Genomic DNA, 19,403 nt, shown 5'->3' with positions numbered 1-19,403 from the left:
TGCTTATCCCACACATTTTTGAATTCCGTTACAGTTCTCATCTCCACTACCTGCCATGGAAGGGCATTCCAAGTATCCACCACCCTCTCGGTGAAAAAATACTTCCTGACATTCCTGAGTTGGCTTCCCTTCAACCTCAATTCATGTCCTCTAGTTCTATCACCTTCCCTTTTCTGGAAAAGGTTTGTTTATGAATTAATGCCTTTCAAATATTTGAATGTCTGTATCATGTCACCCCTGGTTCTCCGTTCATCTAAGGTATACATATTCAGGTGAGCAAATCTCTCATATGTCTTGCTATGTAAACTGCATACCATTTTTGTTGCTTTTCTTTGAACCACTTCCAGTCTTTTTACATCTTTAGCAAGATACATCTCCAAAACTGAGCATAATACTCCAAGTGGGGCCTCACCAATGACTTGTACAGGGGCATCAACAACACCGTTCTTCTACTGGTTATACCCTTCTCTATGCAGCCTAGCATCCTTCTGACCATAGCCTTGTTGCATTGTTCTTCGCCTTGAGATCCTCAGACACCATCACCCCAAGATCTCTCTCCTGAGTCGAGCTTACCAATCTCACCCCTCCTATCTGGAACATCTCTTTTGGATTTTTGCACCCTAAGTGCATCACTCCGCATTTCTGAGTGTTAAATTTTAACTGCCAGACCCTTGACCATTCTTCCAACGTTTGGAGATCCCTTCTCATGGTGTCCACTCTATTGGCTATCTTCATGTCATCCGCAAAAAGGCAAACTTTTCCTTCTAACCCTCCAGCAATGTGTCTCACAAATATATTAAACAGAATTGGCCCCAGCACCGACCCCTGAGGCAATTAGCGCAAATTGTATTTAAATGTAATCAAACAGATGTAAATGAGGTCATTTGCTATTCCTTCCCAATGCTTCAGAGAAAAGCATACAAACAAACCTGCCCTTACCGCTGGAAACCTAACGCCAGCTCAGAGCTGGTGATGGGGTGTTTCAGGAGAGGATTTCTGTCTTTTTTTTTTTTAAGCTTAAAATGTGCCAGTTTTGATTTATTTGAGAAGCAGAAGGAAGCCTGTGTAAACATCTAAGTTCTGGGAGTGAAAAACAAATGTGTTTGGGTCTGAGCAAACCTGAAAGTGTGAGCACACATTGGCACCTGTTTTCTGCATTGAAATATAAGCCTTTCAAGTAAAAAACAAATGTTGAAAAGCTTATATTTAAAGATGCAGAAGAACGGCTCTGATATGTGCTTCACTTCCTGATTTGCCCGGGCATGCTCCCAAGAACTGTGCTTACTGCAAAATTCTTTTGCACATGCGCCAGGAATGTTCCTCCCCCTTACTTTCAGTCTCACAGCATGCATACCATTAGTGTTGAGCATTGGGGAGCTAAGTTTTGGTACTGTTCCTGCGGTATGGGTCTCTATGACCACAGGAGTTCTGTCGGCGCATCATTGTGCTATGGATATATATGGGTAATTAGTAACTTTTATAAAATTTCTGCTTGCAATCATAGGGCATTTACATGTGAAAATACTGCTATGCACAGGAACCAACTTTTCTAAATTATTGGGGGTGCTAAACGCAACAGAAATCTCCTCTCTCTGGACACAGTCCAGATGTTTTTCAATATTGGCAGCACTCAAGCACCCATAGCATCCACAGAGCTGGCTCCTATGCTACTGTGTACCCTATATACTCGCATATAAACCAACATTTTTTTCTCCCCCTGTGCGGTTACTGGTTTTAACTTGCAGCTCCTTCCCACTTCAGCTGATGCTGACAAAAGCTATACGCTGGGCTGATACAGGACCTTGAACATCTGTGCATGCTCAAGGCCTACCAGCTCCCACCCTCTCCGAGACTCTTGGAGAGGGCGGGAGCCGACAGACCTTGAGCATGCAGAGGTCCAGCACATAGTCAGCATCATCCGAAGGAAGAAGGAGCTGCTGCCACCCAATCCAAGAATAGCCTGAAGCCTCTCTTCTCTTGGCAGCATGGGACCCCACCGCCCCATAGTTTTCCTGCTGTGAGCCCTTTTGGGTTTGCGGCAAGACCTGAGGCACTGCCTCCAGTTGCCCCAGTCTTCTCTGGCAGCCCTCAGCTACCTGCAGACGGCAGCAGACAATTAGAAAACAGTTAGCCAGCCCTTCTATAGACCCAGGTCTCTGAAGGACACCCCACCGGCCCTGAGTTAAACAACCAGCACTTGGAAGGAGCTGCAGTTTAAAGCTGATAACCGCGGGGGACGTGGGGAAGGTGGAATTTAAAATGCTGGTAACTGCAGAAAGGGGGTGTGTGGAGGAAGAAATGCCCATCATTGGGCGTGGGGAGGAGTTAGTGTACACTTTAATGTAAATAGCAGTTTTCCCCCTTTTGGGGGGTAAAAACTGTTATCTTGGTTTATTGTTGAATAGGTTTATATTTGAGTATATATGGTACCACGCACAAAGGCAACACATCTCCGAAAATACCACCATAGTTTAACATCATTTGTGATGGCAGTAATTCTGCTGAATTTGTGTAGATTGTGAGCACTCACAGGGGAAGAAGGTGGGACCTGCGATGTCTCAGAAACCCCCTTTCAATTATCTTTCCATCCAATAAATGATCAGAACCTACAAAGAGTACAAGTGTCTTATACTAGCTTTGTAGCACTGCATGATTGCATACAGTAATCTCAAATCAAACTGTTTCTTAAAGAATTGCCTTAAAAACCTAGCACTTCAGAAGACAGATACTTGTTTAGTTTACAGATAATTTTTTTCAAGGGATTCTCATTGGAGTCCCAGCTTCACAACATGCAGCTGTGGTATTTCCCCAAGCGTGTCTTGGCTCTTTTGCTTCTAAACCCTCCTCCCCATAAGAAAGAAATCTAAGAGAGGATGTGCTGTGAGCTGGGATTTAACTGAGATGAAGAAAACACTGAGAACCTTTTTCAGAGTGGTAGGGGAAGTGTGAGAAGGAGACTGGCGAGATACAGCCAATTCTTCCTGTCTGTGATGATTGATGATGTTGCTGTATCGAATTAGCTGTGAATATGCTGCTTCAGGGCAGAAATCCTAAAAATACTTTCTTTAAAAAAGGAAGCAGGGGGGGACACAACTGGATTTATTTTTGCATTCTTTAACCCTAGCTGTCCTGTAGATGAGTGAATTTATATTATTCTTGCAAATGTCATTATTGGTCCTAGGAATATAATGTAACAATTTCCTGCATTTGTTTTATTAAAGTTTGCTTAGTCGTGTTTGCTAATGTGCTGTACACCACCTTGGGCGAATCTCTTCATAAAGGCGGTTAATACATCCCAATAAATAAATAAATAAATAAATAAATAAATAAATACCCTACAGGTTATCCAGGTTATCCTTCAGTTTAGTTTGTTCCTATACTAATTCCACCTGTCAGTGAGAGTTTTTTCTAGTATAACAGATGTGAAAACAACAGTTTGCCACTTTTTAAGAATCTAGAACTAAACTTAAGCACTAGGCAAAACATAATATTATTTTCAAAATGTTGCTCAAGTTAAATGAGATGCAATATTTTTGCACATTTTTTTTGGAGTAGCCTAATGGTCAAAGCAGTGAGTAGTGTTCAAATCTCATTGAGGTTTCTTGTGACCCTGGGCAAGTCACTTAATCCTCTATTGTCTCAAGTACAAATGTGAAGGGCAGTTCTATAAAGGACACCTAAATTTAGGCACCAGGTCAAGGAATACGTTATAGAATAGTTGCTCTTACGCACATGAATAACGTCACAAATTGGCATTTACATGCCTATATGCTGGGCGCTATTCTGGAACATTGTTGCACTAATTGCATGACGCATAATGGCAAATGCCTGTACCAGTGTTTGGAGCATGGGCATGTCATGAGCGTTCCACCTAGCAATGTGCACCAGTGGCATAGCTACATGGGGCTACGGGGGCCTGAGCCCCCGTAGATTTGGCCCTGGACCCCCTGCCGACGACTCTCTCAACCCCCCCCCCTCACCGCCAACCCGCCGTCGCCTACCTTTGCTGGCGGGGGATCCCAACCCCCACCAGCCGAGGTCCTCTTCTTCCCTTCGTTCTGTTTCTGACGTCCTGCACATTGTATGTGCAGGACGTCAGACTCACAGAAACAGAACGAAGCCTTGCAGATCAGCCATGTTTGCTGTGTGTGTTGGCCCATGTACATGGCAGACAGTTTTCAAAGGGTATCCACCTGTGTTATTTTCCATTGAAAATTAGCAAGGGCACAGTACACATTCTAAAATCACCTACTTACATTGTACCAATTGTTTATGAGATGAATTTGCAGGCGGTGCCTTTTCCCACTTTTCACTGTTGATAGGCACAAGAACCTATCAGTTACTGGAGTTCAGTAGCCTTCCTGTCAGTGCTTTTTTTGTGCCGGTACGCACCAGTACAGCGTACCGGCACCTTTTTATTCCCTACCCTGCTCATCTCCCCATCTCCCGCGGCCACATCTGTTTCTCTAACGCCTACAAGAAGCAGCACCAGCAGCGCCACAGGCACAGCATTGCAAGCACGGGCCTGCAGTGCTAGGACACGCGCTGTTGTGTCTGCCGATCCCCTGCCCTGTAACAGGAAGCTGACATCAGAAGGGCAGGGGATCGGCAGAGCCGACAGTGCGCATCTGTGCAAGTGTGGCTTTGAGCCTTTCTCTTCTTGATTTTCCCACTGCTGGAATTGTGGGATGGGGTGAGGGGAGGCAGGGGGAGAAATACTGGATGGGGAGGAGAAAGGACAAGGGGAGAAATACTGGATGGGGAGTGAATGGACAAGTAGAGAAATACTGGATGGGGGAGAAGGGGCAAGGAGAGAGATGCTGGATGGAGAGAGAGGGCAAGGGGAGAAATGCTGGATGAGGAAAGAGGGGCAAGAGGAGAAATGATAGATGGGGAGAGAGGGCAAGGGACAAGTAGAGAAATACTGGAGTGGATGGGAAGATAAGGGGCAAGTAGAGAAATGCTGGATGAGGAAAGAGGGGACAAAGGGGAGAAATAGTGGATGAGGAGAGAGGGGGCAAGGGGAGAAATGCTGGTAGATTGGATAGTAAGAAAGAAATAATTGTGGATAAAGGCAGAAAATAAAATCGAAGAAAACTGAAAGGAAAAGAAGGAGAGAAAAATTACACAGGAAATCCTGGCAATAGAGTTAAGAAAAGATGAGGAAAGTAGAAACCACAAACTGGGACCAACACAAATGAAAAGAAGTACATGGCCAGACAACAAGGGTAGAAAAAAGAATTTTATTTTTATGTTAAGATGATGATTATTATTATTATTTATTGCATTTGTACCCCACATTTTCCCACCTATTTGCAGGCTCAATGTAGCTTACAGAGTGTTGTTATGACATAGTCATGACAGGATCTTAAATACAATCGGTAATAAGCAGAGATTGGATGAGGAATTAGAGAAGAAGGTGTTAGATAGGGTAGTGTAAGAGGTGTATTTTGATATCTGGGTGGGTTGGTGTGGTGATTTTGTGTCGTTAAGGGTTCTCTTTGTAGGCTTTGTTGAAGAGATGTGTCTTCAAAGATTTGCGAAAGTTAATTAGATCATCCATGGTTTTCAGGGCTTTGGGTAGTGCGTTCCATAGCTGTGTACTCCTGTACGCGAAGGTAGTGGCGTATGCCTGCTTGTATTTAAGTCCTTTACAGCATGTAAGGTTGAGGAATTTGCGGGCTGATCTTTTGGCATTTCTGGAAGGTAGGTCCACTAGATTTAGCATGTAGAGTGGGGCATCTGCGTGAATGATTTTGTGTACAGTCGTGCAGATCTTGAACTCAATGCATTCCTTGAGTGGGAGCCAGTGAAGTTTTTCTCTTAAGGGTTTCGCACTTTCATATTTGGTTTTTCCAAATATGAGTCTGGCTGCGGTATTCTGGGCTGTTTGGAGTTTTTTAATAGTCTGTTCTTTACAGCCAGCGTACATTGTGTTACAGTAGTCCAGATGACTTATTACCATTGACTGTACCAGGGTACGGAAGATGTTTCTCGAGAAGAAAGGTTTTACTCTTTTGAGTTCCCACATTGAGTAGAACATCTTTTTCATCGTATTCTTCACGTGGGTATCGAGTGTGAGGTTTCGATCAATAGTGACTCCAAGAATTTTCAGATTTTCTCAAATAGGAATTTTCTGAAAGATAAAGTGATAGCTGTGCTTTTTATTGTTTGTTTGTTTGTTTTATTTGTATTTGTTAATTTGTATTATAGTGAATGGAATATTTGAAATTTTTGTCTGCTATTTTTATTGCAAGGGGACATTTTTTTTGTTTTTCTGGTGTTATCCTGCATGCCAGAGTCTGAATTTGGTGGGGGGGTTCAGCTGATTTTTTGTCTACATATTATTTTATAATCAGTCTTCAGGGTTCTTGTTTTGGGCCTAGGGTGTACTATTTTTAATGATACATTTTTATATGCTCCATGGCTAGTAAAATGGGGGTGGCTAATGTGGGGGTGTGGCTACTGTGGGAGTGGATATAACAAAAGAGAGGGAACGAAGTACAAACTAAAGTCCAAACAAAAAAACAGCACCACGAGCCTTTAAAAATGGAACACAGTTCTTTAATGAATGAGCCTTGACAAAAAGACCCGACACGGGCCGTGTTTCGGTAACTAGCACCTGCGTCAGGGGTCACAGTGATGACGTGGAAAACTTGGGGAATAATTCGAATATATTCCTCTACAAAAGCTTTTCATCCGTTTGGATACAGAAAGTGAAAGTGCCTTGTTGCTTCGTAGCTTTTACTATATGACAAGTGGGGTAAGGAATAATATATTGTAGAGGAATATATTCGAGTTATTCCCCAAGTTTTCCACGTCATCACTGTGACCCCTGACGCAGGTGCTAGTCACCGAAACACGGCCCGTGTCGGGTCTTTTTGTCAAGGCTCATTCATTAAAGAACTGTGTTCCATTTTTAAAAGCCCGTGGTGCTGTTTTTTTGTTTGCACTGTGGGAGTGGAGCCATAGATAGTGACCCCGCCCTTAAGGTTGGCACCGTATGAGTACCAGCACCTTTTTTCCTACAAAAAAAAAGCACTGTTTCCTGTCCACCTCACTTCAGCTCACCTCATTGCTTAATTCAGAGGAAACACGAGAGGAAGCAGTGGTGGAGAAAGCCCGGTCATTCTGTGCTTCTCATCCACTTTTCTCTCCTGCCTTGGGGGCCCAGAGTGTGAACTCGCTCTCCTGATTGGGCCATACTGCAGCTGTTCCCCTTTGCAGGGCAGTGGTGTTCAACTTCAACCCTCGCCAGGTCAGATTTTCAGGATTTCCACAATGAATATGAATGAGATCTGTTGCCATACAATGGAGGCAGTGCATGCGAATATATCTCATGCATATTCACTGGGGACATCCTGAAAATCCAATTGGATTGTGGTCCTTGGGCTAGATTTGAAATTTGGCTGGCCATAGATAGTAAGTAGCCCTCTAGAAATTAGTAGAGGATGGGGTAATCCCTTCAGATCAGTAGCGATGCCAACTCTTATGTAGTGTGTGAAAAATACATGAATGAACACACATACAGTGAGCCTTCTCCACACATTCAAAACCTCAGTGGGGAACCAAAGGAACAATGAAGCTGCAAGACTAGAGGAGATCTCCAGGCTTCACTGGCAGTAGGAACGAGAAGGAGCTGGAAATGGATCTGTGCTACTGACAGGGAAAAATGAGGATGAGGACCAGAGATTGAATTGTGGGATTGGTGCTGCATGATGGGAAGGGAAGAGGGAAAGGCTGCACTTGAATAGGAAGGCAGGGAAGGGAGAGGGTGAAGGGCTGCACTTGGATAGGAGGGAAGAAAGAGGGGGAAAGGCTGCACTTGGATAGGAGAGAAGGAAGAGGGGGAAAGGCTGTACTTGGGTAGGGGGGAAGGGAGAGGGTGAAAGGCTGCACTTGGATAGAAGGAAAGGGAGAGGGGGAAAGGCTGCATATGAAGGAAGGAAGGGGAGAATTGCTGTACTTGGATGGTGGGGGAAGGCTGCATATGAATGGAAGGAAGGGGGGAAATGTACATGGATGGAAGGAAGGGGGAGTGCACGGATAGGATGGCAGGAAGAGGGGGAAATGCACATGAATAGAAGGGAGAGGGGGAAGGCTGCACTGGAATGGAAGGGAGAGGGGGAAGGCTGCACATGAATGAAATGGAGAGGGGGAAGGCTGCACATGAATGGAATGGAAGGGAAAGGGGGAAATGCTGCACTTGGATAGGAAGGCAGGGAAGGGAGAGAGAGAGAGAGAGAGAGAGGCTACATATGAATAGAATGCACATGGATAGGATGAAAGGGAAGAAGGGGGAAATGCACATAAATGGAATGGAAAGGAGGGGGGGAAGACTGCATATGAATGGAAGGGAAATGAGGGAAATCCACATGGATAGAAGGGAAGGGAGAGAGGAAAATGCTGCACTTGGATAGGAGGGAAGGGAGAGGGGGAAATGCTGCACTTGGTTAGGAAGGAAGGGAAGAGGAAATGCACTTGGATATGAAGGCAGGGAGGGGGAAATGCACATGAATGGAAGGTAAGGGAGAAGATGAAATGCTGCATATGAAGGGAAGAGGGGAGACAATCTGCACATGGAAGAGGGAAAGCTAGATAGAATTGAGAAGGAGGCAGAAAAATTAAAGAAAACTGAATGTGAAAGATCAGTGCCAAGCAGACATAAGGCAGGAAGTGAACAAGAAAGGAGGTGAGAAAAGAACAAATTAAATGGAAAGGATGCTCTGGAAACAGAGTTAAGAGCTCAGACAGAGGAAAGCAGAACCAGAGATTGGGAACAAGATGATTAGAGTAATAAAATCACCAGACAACAAAGATAGGAAAATGATTTTATTTCCAGTTTAGTGACTGAATTATGTCAGTGTTTAGAGTTTACGCCTGTTGACTTTATTTTGCACTGTACAGGAGGAGATGCATTTCTTTGTAGTTCTCTTTTGTTGCATGACATGCAGAGTCTGATATCTCTGCTTTCAGTTTTTGTCTACATATTTTTTGTGATTCCCTATTTTGTATCTGGTGAGAGTCATGTTCTGCAACTGTGGTGAAGGATTCTACTGCCATGTGGTGTCTGTGTAGTTATGTAACAGTCCATCTTGTTTTAGTTTCCCAGTAGCAGGCTCTAGGGCCTGTCTTCATAAGTGGGTTAGGGCTATTATGATTTGGTAAGTTTTCTATATATATATATATATACACGGCTACCACACCTCTCTATATATGGTGGGGACAAACTTAAAGATCTCAATATGTTTACTTTGGAAGAAAGGCGGGAGAGGGGAGATATAATAGAGATGTTTATATAACTTTGTAGCATAAATGCACAGGAGTCAAGTTTCTTTCAAGTTGAAAGAAAGCTCTGGAATGAAGGAGCATAGGTTGAAGGTAAAAGGGGACAGACTCAGGAGCAACCTGAGGAAATACTTCTTCATGGAAAGGTTGGTGAATTTGTGGAACGGACGCCTAGTGGAGGTGAAGACTGTATCTGAATTCAAGAAAGCATAAGAACATAAGAGTAGCCATACTGGGTCAGCCCAGTGGTCCATCTAGCCCAGTATCCTGTTTTCCAAACAGTGGCCAAGCCAGGTCACAATTACCTGGCAGAAACCCAAATTGTGGCCACACTCCATGCTACAAATCCCAGGGCAAGCAGTTGCTTTCCATGTCAGTCTCAATAGCAGATTATGGATTTTACTCCAGGAATTTGTCCAAACCTTTTTTAAACCCAGATACTGTAACCGCTGTTACCACATCCTCCGGCAAAGAGTTCCAGAGCTTAACTATTCGTTGATACCCTCATGGTCAAAAGCCCCACGCTGTTCCAAACAGCGCTCTAAAAATAGCTCTGGAACAGCGCAGGGCTTTACCATACCGATGATCAGAGATAATGCATGCAAATTTAAGCAGCGCAATTATCTCTGATCATGGGGTAGAAGTGCGGGCGAATTGTGCCTGAGCATGCGTTCAGCACAATCCTCCCGCACTTGTTTGACAGATTGGGGCTGTCAAAAGCCCAAACCTTTCAAACCCTCATGATCAACAGGGCTGGAGGTCCATAGGACCACCAGGCCCTGTCTACCCCTGCCCCGAGCAACGGGGGCTGGAGGTCCAGTGGACCTCCGGTCCCCCCGACAATCCCCCCCCCCCCCATGTTCAGGGAGGGCTGGAGATCCGGTGGGTCTCCAGCCCCCCCACCAATCCCCCAGAAAATGGTCCTGCAGTGTTCTAGTGGCCAAACCCTCTCCCACCCTCCCACCCAGCTAGCGATGGGGGGGGCTGGAGGTCCGGCGGACCTCCAGCCCACCCCAACTCCCCCCCCCCCAGCGTTGTCCGACCAATCCCTGGTGGTCCAGCATAAAGGACAACCCCCTCCCGGCCCCCCTACCTTTAGTTGGAGGAGGGATGCAGCCTGCCTCCCTCCTCTTCCTTGTGTTGACACCGCCGCAAAATGGCAGCGCCCAGCCCTGCCCATTGCATCCTGGGATGCGCTGGGCGGGGCTACAGACCATGTAAGGGAATAGTGAAAAAAATATTTCCTCCTATTTGTTTTAAAAGTATTTCCATGTGACTTCCTCCAGTGTCCTCTAGTCTTTGTACTTTTGGAATGAGTAAAAAATCGATTGACTTCTACTTGTTCTACACCACTCAGGATCTTGTAGATCTCAATCATATCTCCCTTGGGACAAGTACTTAGGATTTCTAAGGGAGAGGAAGGGATAGTAGATGGCTGGGTGAGTAGACTGAATAGGCCATATATCTTTATCTGCCATCATTTTTACTTTACTTTGAATTTCTAGACCACTTGTAGTACCAAAAGTTCAAAGCGGTTTACAGACTTACAAGAGTTAACCGAGACAGTCACTTGGGAATTACAATCAATATCAGCAAACATAAGTTACAGTAAAATCATATAAGTCTAAGAGTCAATTACTAACATAAAAATTTTTTATAAAGAATAGTCAAGATATTTTTTAAATAAGACGTAACTATGTAAATTATCCAAGCTTAATGCCAAATCTTTCCAAGCTCTGGGGGCTTGGTAAGCCAGTAATTGTTCAATTTTTCTCTGTTTATATGATTAACTCCTAAGAAAACTCAGTGCAGGGGCTAGGAGCCAGCATTCACAAGTCCTGTAGCGACCCTGCGCCCTCCTCCTGCATCAAGGAATGGGGCAGTCACAGGGCCCCTGAGCACCAGTTCTCAGCCCCTGCCACTGGTTTCTAGCAGGAGTTTTCAAAGATGACAGTAGTGTTGCATCATGGGCCATTAAAGCAGAGAAGACTGTTGTCAAGTCACTGTCTTGTTTCTTTCAAAGCTGCTGTGCAAAGGCAGGCATCATGCATGGAGCTTGGAACTGGAGTAGAAGTATAGCGGGCAGAGACTTATCTAAATATGAAGAACTTGACCTCCTTATGGCCTTAAAAGTTAAACTCAAAATTGCAACAGGGTGCTCCTTCAAAACTGGACTGATATGCTCCCTTTAATGCAGACCAAGAATACATGTGCAGTGATAATTTGAATCAATAGCAATTGTAAAAGTATTTAGCCAGTACTCCTAAAGGAGTGCATTATGGTTTTAAGGTCAGGCATTTCTGAGAAGGTGCATAAAAACAGAACTGCTCAAAGTTTAGCAAATGAGGTTGTATGTATTTGCATGGTTAATTCTGAATCCGTGATAACCCCTCATTTTGAACCTCTGTAGTGTTAACAGCATCCTGTCCTATATTATACTAAGGTCCCAGAGTGCACTAAATACTAGAGATGCCCATATATTCCTATGGGCGTATCTAGCGTTAGCTACCTAATGTTTAGCACCTGCCAAACACACGTGCCAAAAATGCTAGCGTGCCTATAGCATGGCTTAGTAAACAGGGCCCTATGTATTTTACCATTACTTCCAAGTGCAAGTACAATTAATGAGGTAGTTCGCAAACTGTCCACACTGGGACACAGTCTGTAGGAACATTTTACCCGGTTTTCAAAGAGAAAATACATACATTCTTCCGGGGGCACTTGAACTTGAATTTTCTGTAAAAAAAAAAATAATAATAATGTGCACAGATGTGAGAAAGCAATCTGTGTGTGCACTATATCCACACTGAGGGAAGGCAGTTTTCAAATAATCAGTTTAGGAAAATAAATCACCATTTAGCCATGTAAAAATGAATTTGTAATCTGATTATATAGACAAATCTTAAACTTTCACTAAACTGACAACATAACCTTTACACTTCTGATAAACTTAAAGGAAGATGGCATCTTGATAGACTGTTCAGCTTACTGATGGTGTGGTACTAAATGATATTTAACAGGTTTTTTTCTTTCTTTTTACAGGCTGTGTGACTGCCTGTCAGAGAGTTTTCTCTTCACCAATCAATCATATCTGCTTAAACAGGCATTTAGGCATTCAACAAAGAAGATATTTCTTTTTCCAGAGACAAAGAAGTTCTACGTACAGTATAGTCTGGCCAGCTACAGTTTCCTTAGCTCATCCAGTTCCAGAGGTACTGTAATGTCTATCTGATCCTTTTTTTCCTGTCAATATAAAGGTTGACTGCACGAGTGATCAAGTGTATTCAAGCCCTGACAGCTGGGAGTTTGAATACTGGTCCGGTTACCCGAACTGGGGTTTGAAATCTCACCTATTATGTGATACGCTTCCAAATCGCAGCTTGACTCAAGACTGTGGCAAATCTTACTGCTAACCTGTAACCTCTATGCTAAAGCAATAAGAACATTGCAGAGGTCATGCTGCTTTTATGATTTATTTTGTTAAACTTTAATGTTTGTGGAATGTGGTTACAAACTGATTCAGTCCACTTGTACAGCATCTTAAGGGAGCAAATTATACTAAGAAAAGAGTCCCAGAGTATTTTCCAGCTGTTCAGAACCAGTGCAAGGGTAGTGGGTGCCCTAGACATACCTTCAACCTTAACCCCCCCCCCCCCTCCTCACTTATTGTTCAGGCTCCTAGCCTGAAGCCCACCCCCACTCCCTCCCTCCCAAGAGTTTGATAATTAAACTCAACTATCAGCACATACAAATCCTATAAAAACACAGGTGAAAGTATGTTCTGCTGGTTCTTTGAGTTTTTTGGCTGTCAAGACCTCTTGTTTTGCTTTTGTAGGTGTTCTTTGCTGCCCCCTCAGAAACTGCTGCCCTAGGTGACCACCTAGTTTTGCCTACTGGTTGTGTCAGCCCTGCAGCTGTTACTCCTGTAGCTGAACTTCTGCATGTTTATGTTGAGTCTTTGTGTCAATAAGAAGTTGTCCAGGGTCCTACTTCCAATACCTTTTTAACATATAGTGGCCATTTGCCACTTTGTTAACAAAGAGGACAATAAAACTGCGGTTGCTAGCAGTTATGCCTATATGGCTTGCACTAGTAATCAAAACAAAAATTCACAGAAGCTTTTGCTTTGATTATTGTTCCCATCTCCCTCACCTCCCAAAAATATTGCCAGCAGAGATTGTGATTATGGAAAACTACATGTATTGTTCATTGACTTGCCCCTGGGGGCAGGGGGGGCAAAATTTCCCGGGCCACCAAGCTGTCTTTCTGGCAGCATTCTTATTAAAATGGCCACACAGACATCTTTGAAGAACAAAGGAATAGTCTAGTGGTTAGTGCAGTGGACTGTAAACCAAAATACACAGGTTCAAATAGCACTGTAACTCTTTTTTTTTTTTTTAATGTGATCTCTCCCTGCTGTACCTGAATGTACACCACTTCAATAACCTTCAGGCTTGCAGGTGTCCTATATCGTTAGGTACAGTAAGTATTTTTCAGTTTCTGGAGGGAGCCCCAGGAAAAAAAATGAATAGAGTTACAGGGGAATTTGAACCTGTGTCCCTTGGTTTACAGTCCACTGTACTAACCACTGGGCTACTACTCTGAACTGCTTGCTGATTCGTTCAGAATGGCCATAATACCTTCAGCTGATATACAGCCTGGTTTTCCTTTCTGGTTTCACTTTCAGGGGAGAGAGGGGAGGACAGCAAACACTGGGGGGGGGGGGGGGGGGGGGGATTAAGGAGGGGTCATTCCTTTATCCCTCCAATGATCAGCTGCTCAGTCAAAGCACCTTTTGGATGTGATTGAAACAGATTTAGATTAAAAAAAGTCCTTTTTTTTTTAAACCTGGACGTTTCTTCCTGTTTGAAAATCACTGTTGGACATCCTACTTTTGGGCCATTCCTAGTCCCGCCCAAAACATGCCCACACAACACACCCCCTTGCTATTTGGACAAACTGCAGTGTGAAACGTCCAAATTCTGAGTTTCTAAATCGGGATTTGGTTGTTTTTAACAGGTGGACATTTTTTTAGGCAGTTTGAGGTATCCATATGGTTTGAAAATGAGCACCATAGTAGATGACAGCAGATAATGTCCTGAATGATCCATTCAGTCTGCCCAGCAGTCACACTTATGGTCAATTCATTATTTTTTAAATTATTTATGCTGTTTTAACCAGTACAATAAAAAAATTACAAAAGGAAACAGTTCCAAAGAAAAACAGTCAATCTTCCTTAGACCACATTTAGCGGAGGAGTGACAACTAAAAGGTAAGGAGATCAAAATGAGGCAAAAAGAAAGTATTAAAGAGCATTAACATAACTAATATCCACAACCTATAATCCATTATATAGCCTAACTATACAATCTTCTCAATGAAAGCCTTGAGCTGCTCAGAAATAAAGAAGACATATTTAATCCTACCAAGTCTGACCAGACATTTACAGGGTAAGCCAAAAGAAAAGTTGCCCCAAGATTTTTAGGGCCCTGTTTACAAAGGCGCGCTAACCGTGTAGATGCCCATAGGAATATTATGGGCATCTACACGGTTAGCATGCACTAAAAATGCTAGCGCACCTTTGTAAACAGGGTCCTTAGTCTCATGCCTCGGAGCTAAAAAGCCCTTCCTTCTCTCCTGCGTAACGTTTGTAATACTGAATAGATCCACACCTTCTGGCCATAAAACAAAGCCTGGGTATTATGAAGGTAAAGCTTCATAACTGCATTCAAGCCTTGCTCAAAGATAAAACTAACGAGAAGTGTAGCCCTCTGAGAGTTTTCAGTTACAGAATCTTTCAGAATTGCAGAGATATTGTTCAAGTCCAATTGTACATTCTGGACAGCTTCCCTTAACATTTCACCCTGAAGATTTTTAGAAATATAAGGCCATTAGTCTATCCTGTTTAAAGGCGGAATAGACTGTTGAGGAAACCTTAAAACTTGAAGAAGACATTTTTTTGGATAGATCAAGGGATGGCAAACCAGGAGTCCTAGGAAAGTTCAACAAATGAAGGTTAAACCTATTAAAATTTTCCATGTGGTCAATTTTTCTTTGCATAAACAATTTGTCCTTAATTACAACTGTTCAAAACTCCCGGAGACTCTTAATGTTACACTGTTTTGTTGCCTTCAAATCCTCAGGCACTATAACCCCAAGATCCCTGTTCCTGTCTGTGCATTTCAGCCTCATCTTCTAGCACATATGGCTCTCTTGGATTTCTAGTCCCCAAGTGCATCATTCTGTACTTCTTTGCACTGAATTCTAGCTGCTAAATATTAAACTATTCTTCTAACTTTTGCAGATTCCTTTTCATATTATCCATGCCCTCCAGGGTGTCCAGTCTGTTGCAAATCATGGTATCATCTGCAAAAAGGCAAACCTTACCCTTCAGCAGTGTTGCTCACAAATATGTTGAATATAATCAGCCCCAGGACTGATCCTTGAGGCACTCCACTACTCACTTTTCCTTCCTCTGAGTGAACTCCATTAACCACCACCCTCTGATGCCTGTCTGTAAATCAGTTTCTAATCTAGTTCACCACTTTGGATCCTATCTTCAGCTTGTCGAGTTTATTCAAAAGCCTCCTGTGAGGAACCGTGTTAAAGATTTTGCTGTAACCCAGGTAGATTGCATTTAGTGCATGTCCTTGATCCAGTTCTGTAGTCACCCAGTCAAAGAATTCAATCGGATTCATTTGGCACGATTTGACTTTGGTAAGACCATGTTGCCTCGGATCTTGTAACTCATTGGATTCCAGGAAATTCACTTTCCCTTCCTTCAGCAGCACTTCCATTACTTTTCCAATGACCAAAGTGAGGCTATAGTTTCCCGCTTCTTCTCTGTCACTACTTTTGTGAAGAAGAATCACATCTCCTCTTCTCCAATCCCACAGAATCTCTCCTGTCTCCAAAGATTATTTAAACACATCTTTAAGAGGACCTGCCAAAACCTCTCTCAGCTCAATTTACTGGGATATTGCCCATCTGGTCCCTTGGCTTTGTCCTCCTTCTGCAATATATTTGTTTATTAAATTCTTCGTATGCCTCCTTTCTGTGGTATAGCCAAAGCGGTTTACATATTGCGTACAGGTGGGCTAGAAATAGTCCCTAGTGGGCTCATAATGTAAGTATGCTCTTACCTCATACTGTTGGGACATTAACATAAGATCTGATTTCTGCTCTGTGAAAAGGTCTTTCATTATTATATACAAATTGAAGACTGATTATGGAGTACATTTTAGATACCTTGAATGCTGCTGTTTGCATGTATAAACAACATATTCTATGTACAAAACAGCATATAGGTATAAGTGGCCATTTTAGAAATAACGCCACTTATAGATGGCAGCACACAGGGTTTAAAGTACAGGGAGGAGGTGTGTTCTGGGCCTGGTTTGGGTGGTGATTCCAAGTATTTGTGTATTCTGTGTTTCAGAATGGCAATACATATACACCTCCCAAACTTTCCCAATTGATATTTATACCTGCTCAGGTCCTAACTCTAAATTAACTTGTCTTCTGGACTTGGGCTTAATGGAATGTTTGATGAGGGAGATGCACATACCTTTCCAAGTGCGAAATCTATCTTCCCAATATCAAAGTGTGCCTTTACGAGGAGAGACTGCTGGCCACTGTACATGCAAGTTTATAAAATGCTCCATAAGAACATAAGAATAGCCATACTGGGTCATACCAATGGTCCATCTAGCCTAGTATCCTGTTTCTCACAGCGGCAAATCCGGGTCACAAGTATATGGCAGAAACCCCAATAATAGCACGTTCCATGCTACCAATCCCAGGGCAAGCAGTGGCTTCCCCCATGTCCATCTCAATAACAGACTATGGACTTTTCATCCAGGAACTTATCCAAACCTTTTTTAAACCCAGATACACTAACTGCTCTTTCCACATCCTCCAGCAAAGAGTTCCAGAGCTTAACAATTTGTTGAGTGAAAAAATATTTCCATGGAGCAATACAGAGGCATTATACTATTCTCAGTATTTACCATCCCTTTCCTAATAATTCCTGGCAACCTATTTACATTTTTGGCTGCCACTGCACACTGAACTATTTATAAAATCACTAGCCGTTAATCCCGTAAAACCAGGCGAGTATTGCAGCCCTCCTCTCTCCCCTGGCCTCACCCCATCCACCGATCCTCCTCCCCACCCTCCATATCCAGCAACCCTCCTCTTTCCCTTGGCCTCCCCGCGCCCCCCATGTCCAGCAACCCTCCTCTCTGCCCTGCTCTCACCCCATGTCCAGCAACCATGCCCTCTCCCCCCGCCCTCCCCCCATGTCCAGCTACCCTCCTCGCCACCGTTCCCTCCCCCCTCCGTGCCGGGCCCCCTGCACTGACCTGACAGCGCCTCTCACCTCCATGTGAAAGCACTACAGGCAGCTGCAGGAGGCCCAATACGGAGGGGGGCGGGATGGGGGGAGGGTGGAGGTTGGTTCATGCGATGTTCGTTTCCAGGCGGCAGAGGTGGCGTCCGACAGTCCAACTCCGTTTCCCTCTCTTTTCCGCCCTCTGACGTCATGACGTCTTGACGCGAGGGCGGGACAGAGAGGGAAGTCTGTACTGCGCATTTGCAGGTCACTTGCAGGTCACTTGCCGTTTATATGTTTGATAGTATATATATCTGTACAGCACCCCTCTCACATATGTGTTTCCAATAGAGTGCAGGGCCACTGAGAGACTGATCTGGGCCCGGGATCCCCCAGGACCACCGCATAGCCAGACCACAAAAATTGGTGGAGGGGCACATTTTGCCCCACCTCCCTGCCCCCACCACAACACATACCTTGAGTGACGGGGGTCCGCAAGCCCCTCCAGCAGAAGCCTTCCTCCAGCGCTGTTCTGTGCCGCATTGCTTGCTCTGTGGCTGCTTTTCCTCTCACGTTGCGCATGCACGACGTGAGGGGAAAAGCGGCCGCAGGGCAGGCAGTGCAGTGGAGGACAGTACTGGAGGAAGGCTTCTGCTGGGGGGGGGGGGGGCTTGGGGACCCCCACCAACCAAACCAGAGGCCCCAAATCCCTGTGTCTGCTCCTCCCCAGCCTCTAATAGGGGGGGGGGGGGGCCCGGTGCTGGAGTTTATTTTCTCCTCCTGTTGGGACGCGATCACTCGGGTCCCATCAGGAGCAGAAGAGAGACAGACCTGGCGCCGGGTTCCCCTTGGAGGTTGAACCTGGGGGAATCTTCCCCCCCACCCCAATCTTGGCAACCCTGAAAGTGTGCCGCTCTTATTGTGCATTTACATGTAAAAAAAAATAGCCCTAGCTCTTGTGTGTAGTGCTCAGTAAATTTGGTGGTGCTCTCCTTACTTTCTGAAAGGGTTGCCAAAACGTTTTAAAAATATTTGCCCAGTTTTAAAGAGGCGGCTTAGACACCCATTTCACCACCTGCAGCACCTGTATAGTGTTATCCTCTGTGGTGCCAAAATATAGGTGCAACAAAGACGTGTGCTTATCACCAATTCTATAATGGTGTTAAGGCTCACCTAACCATTTATAGAATAGTAGTGCAAAGCCACTTTGGTATGCTGAAACTTAGGCGCAACAGCTTATGCCAGACCAGTGGCAGGCGTAAACTGGCACACCTGCATCTGATACTATCTATAAAGTACACGTGTTGCTAAGCGGAGCACCCTTGACACATCCATGCTCCGTCCACTGGTAATAGCTCCTAGCACATACATGTTTAAATGTCAGTTTATGGGGTCAGTGAGTCTCTATTCTGTAAATTAGTGTGTGCAATTGGCACCCTTCATAGAATTGCCTTTCACAACTGTTCCTGTTTTTGAAAGTTTCTTCAAGCATTGCACTATTACACTATAAAAACCTTGTTTCTACTGCATTATGAGTCATTACTCCAAAAAGTTTGGTATATTAATTTACAGTTTTCCCCAGGCATGGAGTGAAGTAAAAGTCAGTTGAGTCCATCTGCAAATTGCACTTGGTTTGCTTTGGGTTTTCATAGTTTTTGTAAACTATTTGATTGGCCCACCAAACCCATTTGTTAGCATTTCTGCAACCTGGCTGACCAAAGGTGCTTGGCAAATAACATACAAGTTTCAATTTTCTGCAGAAAGGAAGCTGCAGTCCTATATT

General features: G+C 44.1%; 1 protein-coding gene across 4 annotated transcripts in view; it reads left to right on the top strand.

Moving 5' to 3' along the window:
* Positions 1-19,403, top strand: part of METAP1D (methionyl aminopeptidase type 1D, mitochondrial) — a 185,736-nt gene that overhangs the window by 95,205 nt on the left and 71,128 nt on the right. For all 4 annotated transcript variants that reach the window (XM_030209534.1, XM_030209533.1, XM_030209536.1 and 1 more), the window contains exon 3: positions 12,331-12,500. In XM_030209534.1, coding sequence (XP_030065394.1) covers positions 12,331-12,500 — 170 coding nt within the window. The remainder of the gene's footprint in view (positions 1-12,330; positions 12,501-19,403) is intronic.

The sequence above is a fragment of the Microcaecilia unicolor genome, chromosome 7 (assembly GCF_901765095.1).
Source record: "Microcaecilia unicolor chromosome 7, aMicUni1.1, whole genome shotgun sequence".
In the NCBI taxonomy this organism is placed as follows: domain Eukaryota; kingdom Metazoa; phylum Chordata; class Amphibia; order Gymnophiona; family Siphonopidae; genus Microcaecilia; species Microcaecilia unicolor.
The sequence above is the reverse complement of the archived record's forward strand: the minus strand, read 5'-3'. Positions and strand labels throughout refer to the sequence as shown.